The sequence below is a fragment of the Biomphalaria glabrata genome, chromosome 10, assembly GCF_947242115.1.
Source record: "Biomphalaria glabrata chromosome 10, xgBioGlab47.1, whole genome shotgun sequence".
In the NCBI taxonomy this organism is placed as follows: domain Eukaryota; kingdom Metazoa; phylum Mollusca; class Gastropoda; family Planorbidae; genus Biomphalaria; species Biomphalaria glabrata.
The window spans coordinates 32772468-32785337 of record NC_074720.1 but is presented as its reverse complement, the minus strand read 5'-3'; the positions used below and the strand labels follow the sequence as shown (position 1 = coordinate 32785337).

The 12870-nt window shown below is 30.5% G+C and overlaps 1 protein-coding gene across 40 annotated transcripts in view; it reads left to right on the top strand.

Moving 5' to 3' along the window:
* LOC106064887 (cytosolic carboxypeptidase 2-like) overlaps window positions 1-12870 on the top strand; it is a 48889-nt gene that overhangs the window by 12961 nt on the left and 23058 nt on the right. For 39 of the 40 annotated variants that reach the window (XM_056043524.1, XM_056043523.1, XM_056043501.1 and 36 more), the window contains 15 exons: window positions 551-633; window positions 772-854; window positions 1093-1226; window positions 1871-2003; window positions 2705-2826; window positions 3723-3843; window positions 4714-4851; window positions 4997-5107; window positions 5786-5955; window positions 6497-6656; window positions 6904-7005; window positions 7131-7256; window positions 10009-10133; window positions 10717-10783; window positions 12556-12633. In XM_056043524.1, the coding sequence (XP_055899499.1) occupies window positions 551-633; window positions 772-854; window positions 1093-1226; window positions 1871-2003; window positions 2705-2826; window positions 3723-3843; window positions 4714-4851; window positions 4997-5107; window positions 5786-5955; window positions 6497-6656; window positions 6904-7005; window positions 7131-7256; window positions 10009-10133; window positions 10717-10783; window positions 12556-12633 (1753 nt within the window). The remainder of the gene's footprint in view (window positions 1-550; window positions 634-771; window positions 855-1092; window positions 1227-1870; window positions 2004-2704; window positions 2827-3722; window positions 3844-4713; window positions 4852-4996; window positions 5108-5785; window positions 5956-6496; window positions 6657-6903; window positions 7006-7130; window positions 7257-10008; window positions 10134-10716; window positions 10784-12555; window positions 12634-12870) is intronic. The other variant, XM_056043490.1, reaches the window with a different exon arrangement.

The window sequence follows — 12870 nt, the reverse complement described above, 5'->3', positions numbered from 1 at the left end:
GTTTTTAACCAATTGTCTGTTAGTCAAATTGTCTCAAGAATTCTCAATATTCGTACACATAAGTTCTCATTGTTTTTTCAAACAAGTTTTGCTTAGGGCTGTAATGTCTCTCTGACAGTTTGAAGCAATAACATTTAAACATTTTAATGAACTAAAAGATTATCTATACTTGAGTCATTATTAAAATTTGAACTTTTTATAAGGTGTTTTGATGTTTTGACAAATGTTGAAGTCTTTTCTGTTCTTTTAAAGAAAGTAATTTAAATCAATAGAAGTCCAATTTTTTTCTAAAACCATACATGAAATGAAGAAACATACACAAAAAATAATAATATAGATGCCTAGAACAGTTTCAGTGTAGATATTTTACATAGGATATTTTAATAATTTAATATTTAATAATATAGATGCCTAGAACAGTTTCAGTGTAGATATTTTACATAGGATATTTTAGGATAGGACATATCCAGATAATTGGAAGTTACATAATTTATAACAGTCAAGAGACTGAATAATGATCTTCATTTTTTATTGGGTTGTTACATCGCAGGCCTGCTGACCTGCAAGTCATCAACGAGAGAATCAAACACATACAAACAATACCCACAGAGCCTGAACCATTTTACAAACAAAGTAAGCACGATTTTATACATAAATCTCATTGAGAGAAATTTGTATCACTTAGCACTATTTTGTTTATTTTAATGTTACATTCTCTATGTTGCGGTGTGTTATAGCCTCAAAACCATCTAATATATTGCTATTATTCAGCTGGCTTTGAAAAGTGCCCAATGGTCAGAGGTGAAGCCAATGGAGGCAAAGTTGTCTTCTCTTATGAAGCAAATTCCAGTTTTGTAAGTTGGCACTACAATATTTATGTTTTCTGTATATTATTTTGTTGATAGATTTTATAATAGTAGGTCATAATTTATCAGAACTCTCATAGTACTGGTAATTAATTTCTGAAAAGTATTATAAGGGTTAAATAGTTATAATGTTTTTTTTTGGTGTAATGCACAAATTGTAAGACAAATTTCCATTCGGACAATAAAGATTATTATTATTATTATTATTATTAAATCTCTCCTTCAGTTTATGAAGTCTCGAGTTGGTGGATCTCGAAATGGATGTGACCAGTGCAGCATCAGTCTTGAGTCTGAGAATGACACCACATTAATTTTTGAGTCAAGGTTTGAAAGTGGTAACTTAGGCAAGGCTGTACAAGTGTGAGTTTGTTTTAAAATTTAGTAATGTTGATCTTCTGTATTTTATATCAGTAAATCAAAGACTAAAACTACTTTATATTAAGTATCATATTTTTCAAAGAATGTGACTTATCACATTGGCAAAAACATAGGCTTCAGTCTGGAACTCTGCATGATATTTTCTTCTAATTTTTTATTCTTCTTTTTTGTGAAACAAAGGCATCTCACTGAGTCAGTTGAGATGTCTATATCACCCTAATGTCCATTGTTAGCATTGACAGGGAATACACAATTATAGATGAGCTATTATTAACATTTTTTTAAACAGCATAAAATGTACTTGTGCCAGTTTATGAAGGAGATTGTCATAATTATCATCTTTATGCTGTTATGTTTTGAGCTCATTCAAACCAGAACATATGAAGCATTGAATCTAATTGATGAAATGCAATTGCAGTAAACAACTGAATGAAAGCCAGACTTTTTCACACTTTAGGCCAATGCCAGTTGGACAGAGGACTCCAAAAAGGAGAACAAATTCTCCTTTTGCTAGACATATGCTAGAATAACAAACTCTTCATGAACACAATTACAAATGCAAAATTAATGCATTTTTTTCTTCACTCTATTCTATGTTTTTTTAAAGTGTTGTGATTCTTTTACAGAGGAGAAAGAGATTATGAGCTCTGGCTTCGCCATGACCTATATACCAACAAACACACTCAGTGGTTTTACTTCAGAGTGTCTAACACAAGGGCTGATGTGGAGTACAGGTTTACTATAGTTAACTTTATGAAAGTAAGTCTTTTTTTTTCATATCTTCACACTAGGACAACTGTTATAGCTAACTGCATTTTTTTTGTTGGTGATGCATTGACTATAGTTGCCTTTGTGTGATTTTATATTTAATGAAAATAATGATTTTGGTTTAATGGTGTTTGTGTGGATAGCAAAATGACCAACTATCATATTCTTCAAAGCAATTTCTTGTGTGCAGAAGTTTACAGCCTCAACCAGCTTAACCAAAATTCAAACTAAGATCTTTAACTCTTGCGCTTGCTCACCTAGAACCTTATTAGTCATTGCCAAATACTCATGCCAAAGCTATTTGCAGATAAATACATAGAATTATTGATTATCAAGTAATCTAGGCTTTCTAAGTGTTTTTTACATTTAACTTTCGTTGGCCAAATAATTAAATTGTGGCAGATAAGGTAAAACTCTTCTGCTTCAGTGATAGAATGTTAAAGAAGTTGACCACAATGTTGAAGTGGTTGACCAATCACATGTTATTTCACCATTTAGTACCAGGACTCATTAGAAGTAATTAGACTCTGAAACACCCTGAAATCATAAATTAAAAATTACAGCATCTACAAGGATTCAAATTCAACACCCTCAGTTTCAGAGCACTTCAAATCACTTTGCCACTATGCTCCTATTCCTCACTGTGCTACAAAATTAAATAAAATATTTACAGTTGTATTCTCTACTCTTAGTCTGACAGTCTCTATAATGATGGCATGAAACCAGTTATGTACAGTGAAAAAGAAGCAGAACTGAATAAAGTTGGATGGATCAGGGCTGGCAATAATATCAAGTATTACAAAAATAATCTCAGGTAAATAGTCAACATTTTAATTCAGTAAAAGAAATCCACACACTTCATCATGGGTTGTTTTTTTAAATACTTTTTTTTTTCAAATTGATATTTTGAATATTATTAATACTCCACAAAAAAATAGTGAAAAAGATTTTTTTAAAAATATATTTTATATGCTTCTTGTTATTTTATAGTTCAATAATATGATAGTATTTTATAAAATGAACATGTAAATGTTACAAAAGCTATGAAAAATAGGTTTTCCCTGAATAATGTCTTCATAAGAGTATGAATAATACATTTGGCATTGTTTAGTTATCATTACCTTCTGCTAGCTGAAAGATCAACTGAATGATAAAAATTGCTTTATACTAGAAGTAAAAAAGTTAAAGCTCAAGAAGTGCACAAAAATTATTATAAGTTGTTTTTTTTAATATATAGCTTATCAATGCTTCTGCATTCTGTATACAGTATATATTTAAAACTCCATTAATATAATTCCCCTATGTAATGTCAAAGGGCAAGCTGGTTCATACTCTCTATCTAGCCAGATTTTCTTGTACCCCATTGAAAACATTTCTGTGTGTATTAAGTCTAACTGTGTATCTATCAGCCTACTTTTCAATCAACAGTTTCTCTTTTCTTGTTTGCATGGATCTACATTTTGTTTTTCTTTAATGCTTGTGTAACCCCAAATATTTTCTTTGGCTTTCAAATATTAATCTTTTAATTGATTCAGATGTAGATAAATTATTTCATTCCTATGCATCAAGCTAGAAATTGATTTTAAGATAATCAAAGTGACAAATCTACTTTCAAATGCTTCGCTTCAAGTCCTCTAGATTTTCTGAGTTCTATTTTAAACCTTTTTTTAAAATAAAGTTTCACTGACCTCAAAATTAATATTTCTGTAGATATGAAATGGGCAAAGGAGAGCGCTACTACTACTCCATGACATGGACCATCCAATTCAAACATGACAGAGACACAGTGTACTTCTCTCATTGCTACCCTTACACCTACACAGACCTACAAGTGAGTCAAAGTTTATGACACACATATGACCATGACCATTGTGCTTTGATGATGACCACTTTTGTCATCCAAGAAACTGAGGGTTTTGCACTAGGGTTTTGTGCCTCCTCATGTGGCTGGTGAGTCCTATGTGAGCCTGAAATGTTTGGTTGCACACTGGGCAGATTATTCCAGCTGGAGCTAGTGTCATTGGACTTGCGTTTTTCTCTGATGCTTTTCTTCTGCCAGTGCTATTTTCTTGCCTCTGCAATTGGCTACCAGTTTTCACAGTGCGATGCCATGATGCTCTATCAGGTTAAATGGTAAGAAAAATTACCTGATACTGGAATCCTTCAAAGAGCAGGCCTGCAAAGCATCCACACAATCCTTATGCAGTCCCAATTCTGCAGTATAGAAGACTCCTGCATCCCTAAATGAATTTTTATGGCTAATTAGGGAAAGAGAAGGAATCACAAGGTGGACAAAGAAAACGCTTAATGACACATGTCCAGTTTTGGGAAAACACATTTACACATTGAGGAAAACTTATTTATACATTGAGGAAAACACATCCACAAATCAGGAAAAGAAAACATTTTCACTGGGTTCAAAGTAATTTAAACTTTTGTGTAAAATCCTAGAGAATTTGTATTTATACCAATGCATGACAAAATACTTTACTCTTCCTAACAGATACCTACAACATTAGAACTGTGTGAACTCTCGGATATTTGAAAATTCAATCTTTATTACATATACATTCCAGAATCTTTAGCTTAACAGTCTCAACATTCTTCACTCTTTGCTTAACTAATAGTCATTTAGAATTTTAAATTATATCTATTTAATCTGCTTAAATGTTTTTTTTTTAACTTCTAATTACTTGATTAGAACTATCTACTGGACCTGACCAATGATCCTATCAAATCAAGAATCTGTAAGCAGAGAGTCTTGTGTAGAACACTAGCTGGGAACCTTGTTTATGTCATAACTATTACTTCTGCTTCCCAGAATCCTGAAGATATGAAGGTATTATAACAACAGCTTTCAACTTTTTTCCTATTGAGATTTGAGGGTCACTTACTCATCAATTGACTTTTAAAAAATTTCCTTTTAAAAGAAAAGTTGCTTAAAATTTCATTTACTAGAACTAATATAAACAAGTTGATTTCAGCACAAAAAGGCAGTAGTCGTGACCTCAAGAGTTCACCCAGGTGAAAGTAACTCTAGCTGGATGTTAAAAGGATTTTTGGATTTTGTCACAAGTAGCTCTCCAGATGCTAAGGTAAGCTGTTAAATTTTTTTTTACAAAATTAGTTGGAAGCCATAGATTAGCATGAAACTAGCTGTATAGCATTAATGATAGACAACTATTGTGTAAATAGGTTATAAGAATTGTTCCTTTTGTGCACTGTTGTTTGTATAAGAACTAGTCCAATTTCTTTTTAGGCTACTGGGTATATTATTTAGAATTGATTACCATTTACCATTTTTTTTTTTAGAGTTAAGAACTAGAATATAGCATTGTTTAATTTAGGTGCTGTATTTTAGCAATTTGATTGATTTCTAATTTATTATAGTCTTATGGTCATTCAAAAATGGTCATTATAATAGTAAAGTAAAGTTTCCCCTTTCATACCTTGCAATCTAGAGGCCAGATGATGTTAAAGTCATCTGTTTCTTTGGGTGTCATGTGTCCAACATAAAGACCAACTTCCTCTACTTTCCCCAGCTAAATTCAGGTACCCATTAGTGTTGGTTGGACTCAGGTGCGCCCTAAAAATCCTGAAATTCTAAATCCAATTCTTCACCGAGATTCGAACCTCAGGTTTGGAAGCTAAGCGCTTAACCCTTCAGCCCCAATTATAATATTAAGCTCAACTAAAACAGTTAATGTGCAGTAATATCTATACACACATTGTGTTCAACAATCTTTATTTAATTAATTCAATCTCTCTTTAAGCTTCTCAGAGACTCATTCATCTTCAAAGTGGTTCCAATGTTGAATCCAGATGGCGTCATTGTTGGCAACTACAGATGTTCTCTGACTGGTCGTGATCTCAACAGAAACTATAAAACAGCTTTAAAAGATGCTTACCCCTCTGTGTTTCACACCAAACAAATGATTAGAAAGTAAGATATTTAAAATCTTGTTAGGTAAATCAAAAATGGCCTTGAATATTGCAGACATGTAGAAGATTAATATTTCTGATATGCCAATAAAACACCAAGAGTAGCAAGGGATAAATCACTGATAGAAAGTTTATCAGATTAGAAACAAGATCATACTGTAACAGTATACTCACTTAACTAATACTTAGAAAGACTTAGTTTATTTCCTTCTAAGATCCTAAAACCTGCTTACAATTGGAAACCCAAATATAACAAAAATAGACATTTGCTAGGCAATGTGTAAAAAAGACTAGTAAAAGTTTGGTGTTGTTTTTTAAATTATCCCATGCAATTTTACATAGACCCATTTCTATATTCAATTGTTATCTTTTTTTTTTTGGTAATGTAAACTAAGTTCTAAAACTGCTGCTATTTTCTCTCCTTATTTATGAGGGTTTGCAAAATGCACTCAACTTGATTAGGCTTTAAATCTTTGTAGTATATTAACTTTGCTTTGGTGATAAATACTTATAACAGCTTTAATACTTTTTTTTATTTCTAGACTTCTACTTGAGCGAGACGTTATTGTTTATTGCGACTTGCATGGGCACAGTAGAAGACAGAATGTGTTTATCTATGGATGTGAACAACCTCACAGGTCTAACAAAAGATTTCATGAAAGAATTTTCCCGTCCATGCTCAACAGAAACACACCTGAGAAGGTCATTAGTGAGCCTTTGATTTGAGAAATGCTGGAAGAAGAAATTTTTCATTTTAGCATATCTTTTTTTTTTAATCAAAAATTTCAATCAAATCTATCAAAAGCTAAATTTTAAAACATAATTACCAAACAATCTCGTATTTACTATAAATAATGTCTTATGAAACTACATTAGAATCTTATTGATGGAACTTAATCACTGTAGAACTATTGAAAATCTACATTATATATTTTTTTTTGTCTTTCAGTTCTGTTATGATTCCTGTAAGTTCAAAGTTCAAAAAAGCAAAGAAGGCACAGGAAGGGTTGTGATGTGGAACATGGGCATTATGAATAGCTACACTATGGAAGTTAGTCAACACAAAATCTTTCACTTTCTCTCTCTGTTATACTTTCCTATTTCAGTAGATCTTCAAGTTGTTGACACAATTCTTTAAAACATAAAATTTCTATTATTTAAAAACATTTCTTACAGGCTACATTTTGTGGCTCTAGTCTGGGCAAGAAGAAGGGCTTTCATTTTAACCAGAGAGACTTTGAAATGATGGGCTACCACTTCTGTGATACACTCTTAGATTACTGTGATCCTGACATGACCAAGGTACAATATCTTTGGAATCCTGTTGTGTCTCTCAGTTGTCCTAACATCTCTGTGATTTGTAAACTAATATAATATTACATGTTGAGTTAAAGTTAATCTAACTAACGAAATAATGCTAGTTTAACATTTGGGACTTTATAACATTCATACATTTTTTTTAGTGATCAGAATGTTCCAATAGTTATGTAATTAGGGAATTGATTTATCTTGCGAATATAACACAGTAGTATACTATATTATTAATATTATTAAAAAGTGACCTTAACTGTTGGAAAATGGGTTAAAAGATTTATGGTTTAGTATTTAGGATTGATTCCTTCCCAGTATAAAGGGTCTTGACTTGTCAGGTGGAGAAAAAAATTGATGGCTGTTTGGTTTATTCTTACTACAATCTAAACATCATATAGCATTCTTTTTTTGGTAAAGGGCAGCATAGTAGATATATATATAGAGTCAGTCTATAAAAAAAATTTTTGTGAAACTTTTGAGTATATCCCTCACTTCATAAAGTAAACTTCAGCTAAAATGTAATGTTTGCATAAATCATACAGTTAAATTTAACATTTCTATGTTTTGTAGTTTCTATTTTTTACTTATTCATTTTGTATTTTTGTCTTAACATATCCTGACTTGGATGACTGTTAAAAAATTGGTAATTCACTAACCTAATACTTTTATTGTTGAGTCTTGTCATTGTGACTAGGATGTTTTTAGATGAACATGTTCACAACCCCTTCTTAGTGTGTCTCATAGTTTTGCATGTTTTCACTCATTTATTTCACACTGTCAAATGGAAAGCAATTGTGGCAGCTATTGATTTATCGTTTACATTAATTTTGCTTAGAAAAAAATTGTAGATGTGAAATGAAAAATTGTAAGTGAAATTTTGGAAATAACTTTTTTTTTGCTTTTATTGCTATTTTTTTTTATTAATTTACTTTAAATTTTATTTAATATACTGCAACTGACAAATGTTTTTATTTGGCTGTTAAAATTACCTTTAGATACTTTTTTTTGAAAATACATTGTTAGCATTTCAGATTTTTGTTCAATGAATTAAGAAAGTCCTCCACTTATGCACTCATCCACTAGATTTACTAGTCTACTCCTAGTTTCCTTCATGTTAAGCCTCTCTTGAAAAAAAAAATGTCTTGTGTAGCATTAGATTTTTTTGAATGCGTATATTATATAGGTTAGTCTCCATCTGTGAAATATTTTAATCTAACCCATTGTTCATACAAAATTGAAATATCATTATCACATTAATTCTTGGTTTTAGCAGTAGCGTCTAGTCTAAATAGTCTTTTTTGTTTTCTATATTCACTTCTGTTCTCCTTTGTCACAGAAGCTAAGATAGATAATTTTAGCAAAAAAAAAAGATTCTTTTTAAATATATATAGATGGAGCTATTTTCTAGCCTACACAAGAAAAAAAAACCACCAATTGATAATTAGATAATCCTGATAGATCTACATCAAGGAAGACAGCCTCTTGTGTAAATATTGAAAGTGTTGACTTACATGAATCTACCAACACCATTAATATGCAGAGAAAATGTCTAGATCTAGTTCAGTCTGTTGAAAATATCTACATTTCCTTTCTAATGAGAATGCATTATGAAAGTGTCATAAAGATAAGGATCAATTACTTTTTTGTAAGAATCTACATGTACTCATTATTTAAAGTGGTAAATTCAATATGTTTCTAAGACATGTTTTTTAAAAGCTTTATATACTGTTAACTTTATCCTACATAATTTATTTTTTAGATAAGTGACTTTCAATATTGACATGATTTATTTGCATGCTTGGGTTATTTTGAAGTGCTTTCTTTAGTTACTTACAGTTTTAATTATTCGGTATAATGACAAAATTCATTAAAGAATCAGACATCTATGAAGGTTTTATTGTGCAGTAAAACTAAAAAAATAATTACATCTTGTAATTTCAACTTGTCAATTTTACCTTGGAAAGTTTCTTGCCAACTTGAATTTTGAAGTTGTCTTGGTTGTTGCATTTTTTAAAAAATAGATCAATTATATCTTTTTTCTACTTTAAGCTAAAAAATAAGTTCCAAAACACAATTGGTAATCTAAAATGGGATAGTAAGACCCAATTGTGTTAGGAAAACTATTTTTTTTAATTACAGGATGGAACATTTAAAATGTATTCTAAATGATTTAGTGTTATAATTTAAAAATAAAATTATTATTACTAGTGTGTGAATAATTAAAAGAATAAAATAGAAATAATAAGAATAAGAAATTAGGACAAAAGCTGAACACCCAAAATTGATACCTCACATCCTTGACATTTAAATTGTCTCAAGTTCTTAGCAGACTTGCAATAGAACACATTTTATTAAGGAGAGTCACACAAAAGATAAACATTGACTTAAGTCACTTAAGATTGAACAACTAGGTTTGAGTGTCTGCACTTATTAACAATGCACATTCAGTTAATATTTCATAATTTTCAATATCTAGCAAACATTCTATTCAAACTATTTTTTTAAAAATGTTTACATGTTTATTTTTTTTCTGTAATTAATTACATTGATGTCATGTTTACATTGAAAATATTTAGTCTTGTATGTCTTTTTTACTTATAAAAGGAAAATTTTCTTTAAAAACACAAGTGTCGTTACTTTTCATTTCTAAATTAATTTCGATATAAACATTAAGAACTTAAATTTAATTACTGGAACAAGTACAATGTATCATGCACTTTGTTTCATTGTTTTTGTTTTACAGTGCGACCAAATTCTCTTTGAATTGAAACAGAAACACCACATGATGGTCTTGGCTAAAATGGCTGAGAAAGGTTTACAAGTGGAGGACTTCCCAGAGGTTGACATGTCCACTGACACAGAATCAAGGTTTATATGCAGTATTAATTGCACTATCCTATCTAGAGGATAAGTAGTTTAAGATTTTTGTTTCTGTTCAGGTCCCGGGTTTGAATTGTGGTGAAGACTGGGATGAATTTCGGGATCTTTGGGCGCCTCTTGACTCCACCCAGCTCTAATGGGTACCTGACATTAGTTGGGGAAAAGTACATTTTATTGGTTGTTGTGCTGGCCACATGACACCCTCATTAACCATGGGCCATAGAAACAGATGACTTTTACATCATCTGCTCTATAGATCACAAGGTCTGAATGAGGAACTTTATTTTTATATAACAAACAAATAATACAATAGCAAAAGTCCCTTAACTTACCACTATTTTCATTGTTTCAACTTTCTTAAACTATTTCTTGCAGCTAGTCATGCACAATAAGACAAAACTGTAGTTAGTTAGTACCTTGTAAGACTTGGCCAATGATTAAAACATGTTATCTATCCATTTTGGCTTAACAGTAATTTCCCTTTGATACACATGTAATTAGCCAGTAGTATGCTTAAATAATTATATATTAAAAATTAAAATGCTCAGCTTGTATGATCTTTATCTACCAGTGATGATGGTTCTGACAGTTCTATATCTGATGGGCCCCCTGTACATCTACAGTTCACTGCTCCTAAGGTAAAAAAAACAACAACACATTTTCTAACATTAAAAAAAGTTTAGAAGTGATCTTTAATTAATCTTTAATTAATCTTTAAGATAAGTGAAATCTAAAAGTTGGAACAAAAAGTTTTCTTAAAAAAAATTCCATGATAAATAAGTTAAGACTTGTCCTCTTCCAGTTGGCATGCTGGGACTATGTGAATCTGTGTCAAACTCTCTATTCCATTTTCCATTCAGAAACTGGGAAATCTTCTGTAGCCTGTTCCTCTCGAGTATTTCATGCTTGGAATCAGAACATCTCTTAGGCTGGGTGCAGCTCATATGTGTAGAATCATAAAATAGTAATTGTTACTTTGCAGTAATACTCATAGAAGCAACAACTTTTATGTCCAATGATTTAATAGTCTCTGATATTTATTTCCTATTGAATTAAGTATTTTCCACAGTTATAAGCAAGGGGCTTAAGATGGAATATTCTCTAATTCAGGATTATGAAGAGAGCTAACGATTTCAAGGGAGATCATTAAAGTTTTAGTTATTCAGAGTCTGTAAGATTTGTGATTCTAGATCTTTCTAGATCAAAGTTAATTAGAGTATAAATTTGGAAATGATTTAGTTGAGCACAGTCATTTCAATTGAGTTCAGCTCAGTTCTATAGTTCAGTTGTTGATAAATTATTCACTCTGTGTTATTTCATTGTGTCGATTTATTATGGAATTCCTCTTTATTGTGCATTTAAATTTGGATTACTTTGTGTGAATGATAATGCTGCACTTCGAGTTTGAGTAATTAAAATATGTATCATTACGTATTTCATTGTTGTGCAGTGATTTTATATTTCAAAGAATTTCAGGATTAATCTGGATTATTAGTGTCACTAGGTTTAAAAAGTAAAATATTGTAATCATATTCCGAACTCTATCAGACTCACATTGTAGAATATTTGAAATTGTTTTTCTTTGCTCTTGTACACTATATATCTATGAAAATGTGTGACATTAGGTTTCATTCATATATTTAAAATGATAATGAAGCTAGTTACAGTTGACTCTTGATAGTTTAACAGCTACAGGACTGGAGGGGTGTCGAATCGGCTAAAATTTCATATTACCAAAGGATAGCTGTGTACTTATAAAAATGTAACCATATATGCTAAGAAAATTCTAGATGTTATGATGAAATAAGATACTTTCTTATACTTAAAAATTTTCAAATAAAAAATAGATTAAAAAGAAAATTTATTTTTCTAAAAAATACAAAACAAATGATTTCAGCTTTTACATAATGTACCAAATTACAATCTACATTAAAAAAATATATATGTACTACAGTATACATTAATTACATCTGTGAAAATATTTTGTTTCTTTCTGTGCAAACAATCTGGCTTGACTTTTTCTTGAATGTCTTTCAACATTAAAACATGCATGTGCAGCTGATGTGCACATCATTGATGTGGACACCACATGTATTGGATTTAAGAGAGTCAGATTATCAAGAGTCAACTGAATTTATTTCTTTTAAACGCCAATGCTGCATCACTTTGGCAAAAGCTTAAAATATGTTTACACAAATTTTTTACACAAATTTGAAAATAGTTTAAAGACAACTTTCAAGACATTCGTAAAACTCAGAACGATAGTTTTCTAGATTGCTGTATTTCATGGCAATCATCACACTTATAATAAGGTGCGTTATTTTTTTCTATATCCTGCAAAAAAACAACCTCAAAGTAAAATTTTTCAATCTAAAAATAAAGTAGTATTGCCATGTGACTGTATTTGCAGCCTAAAAAAAAGAAGTTACGCAGTAAAAGAGAAAGAGAGAAACTGCACAAAGAAGAAGCCAGAAAAACAACCCCAGTTGTATGTTTTTTGATTTTATTGTTTCTTGGAACTTATTTAACTTCTAAATTTTGAATGCTTTATTTTTATGTTTTCAGAAATTATTGTTTCTTAGAATTTATTTAGCTTCTAAATTGTGAATGTTTTACTTTTATGTCTTAGAATTTATGTTTTATAAAAAATGTCATTACTTTAAAAATGAAGACTTTTTTTTTCAAAGACGTCAGTCATTCAGAGTTTTTTTTTTTTAATTCTTAT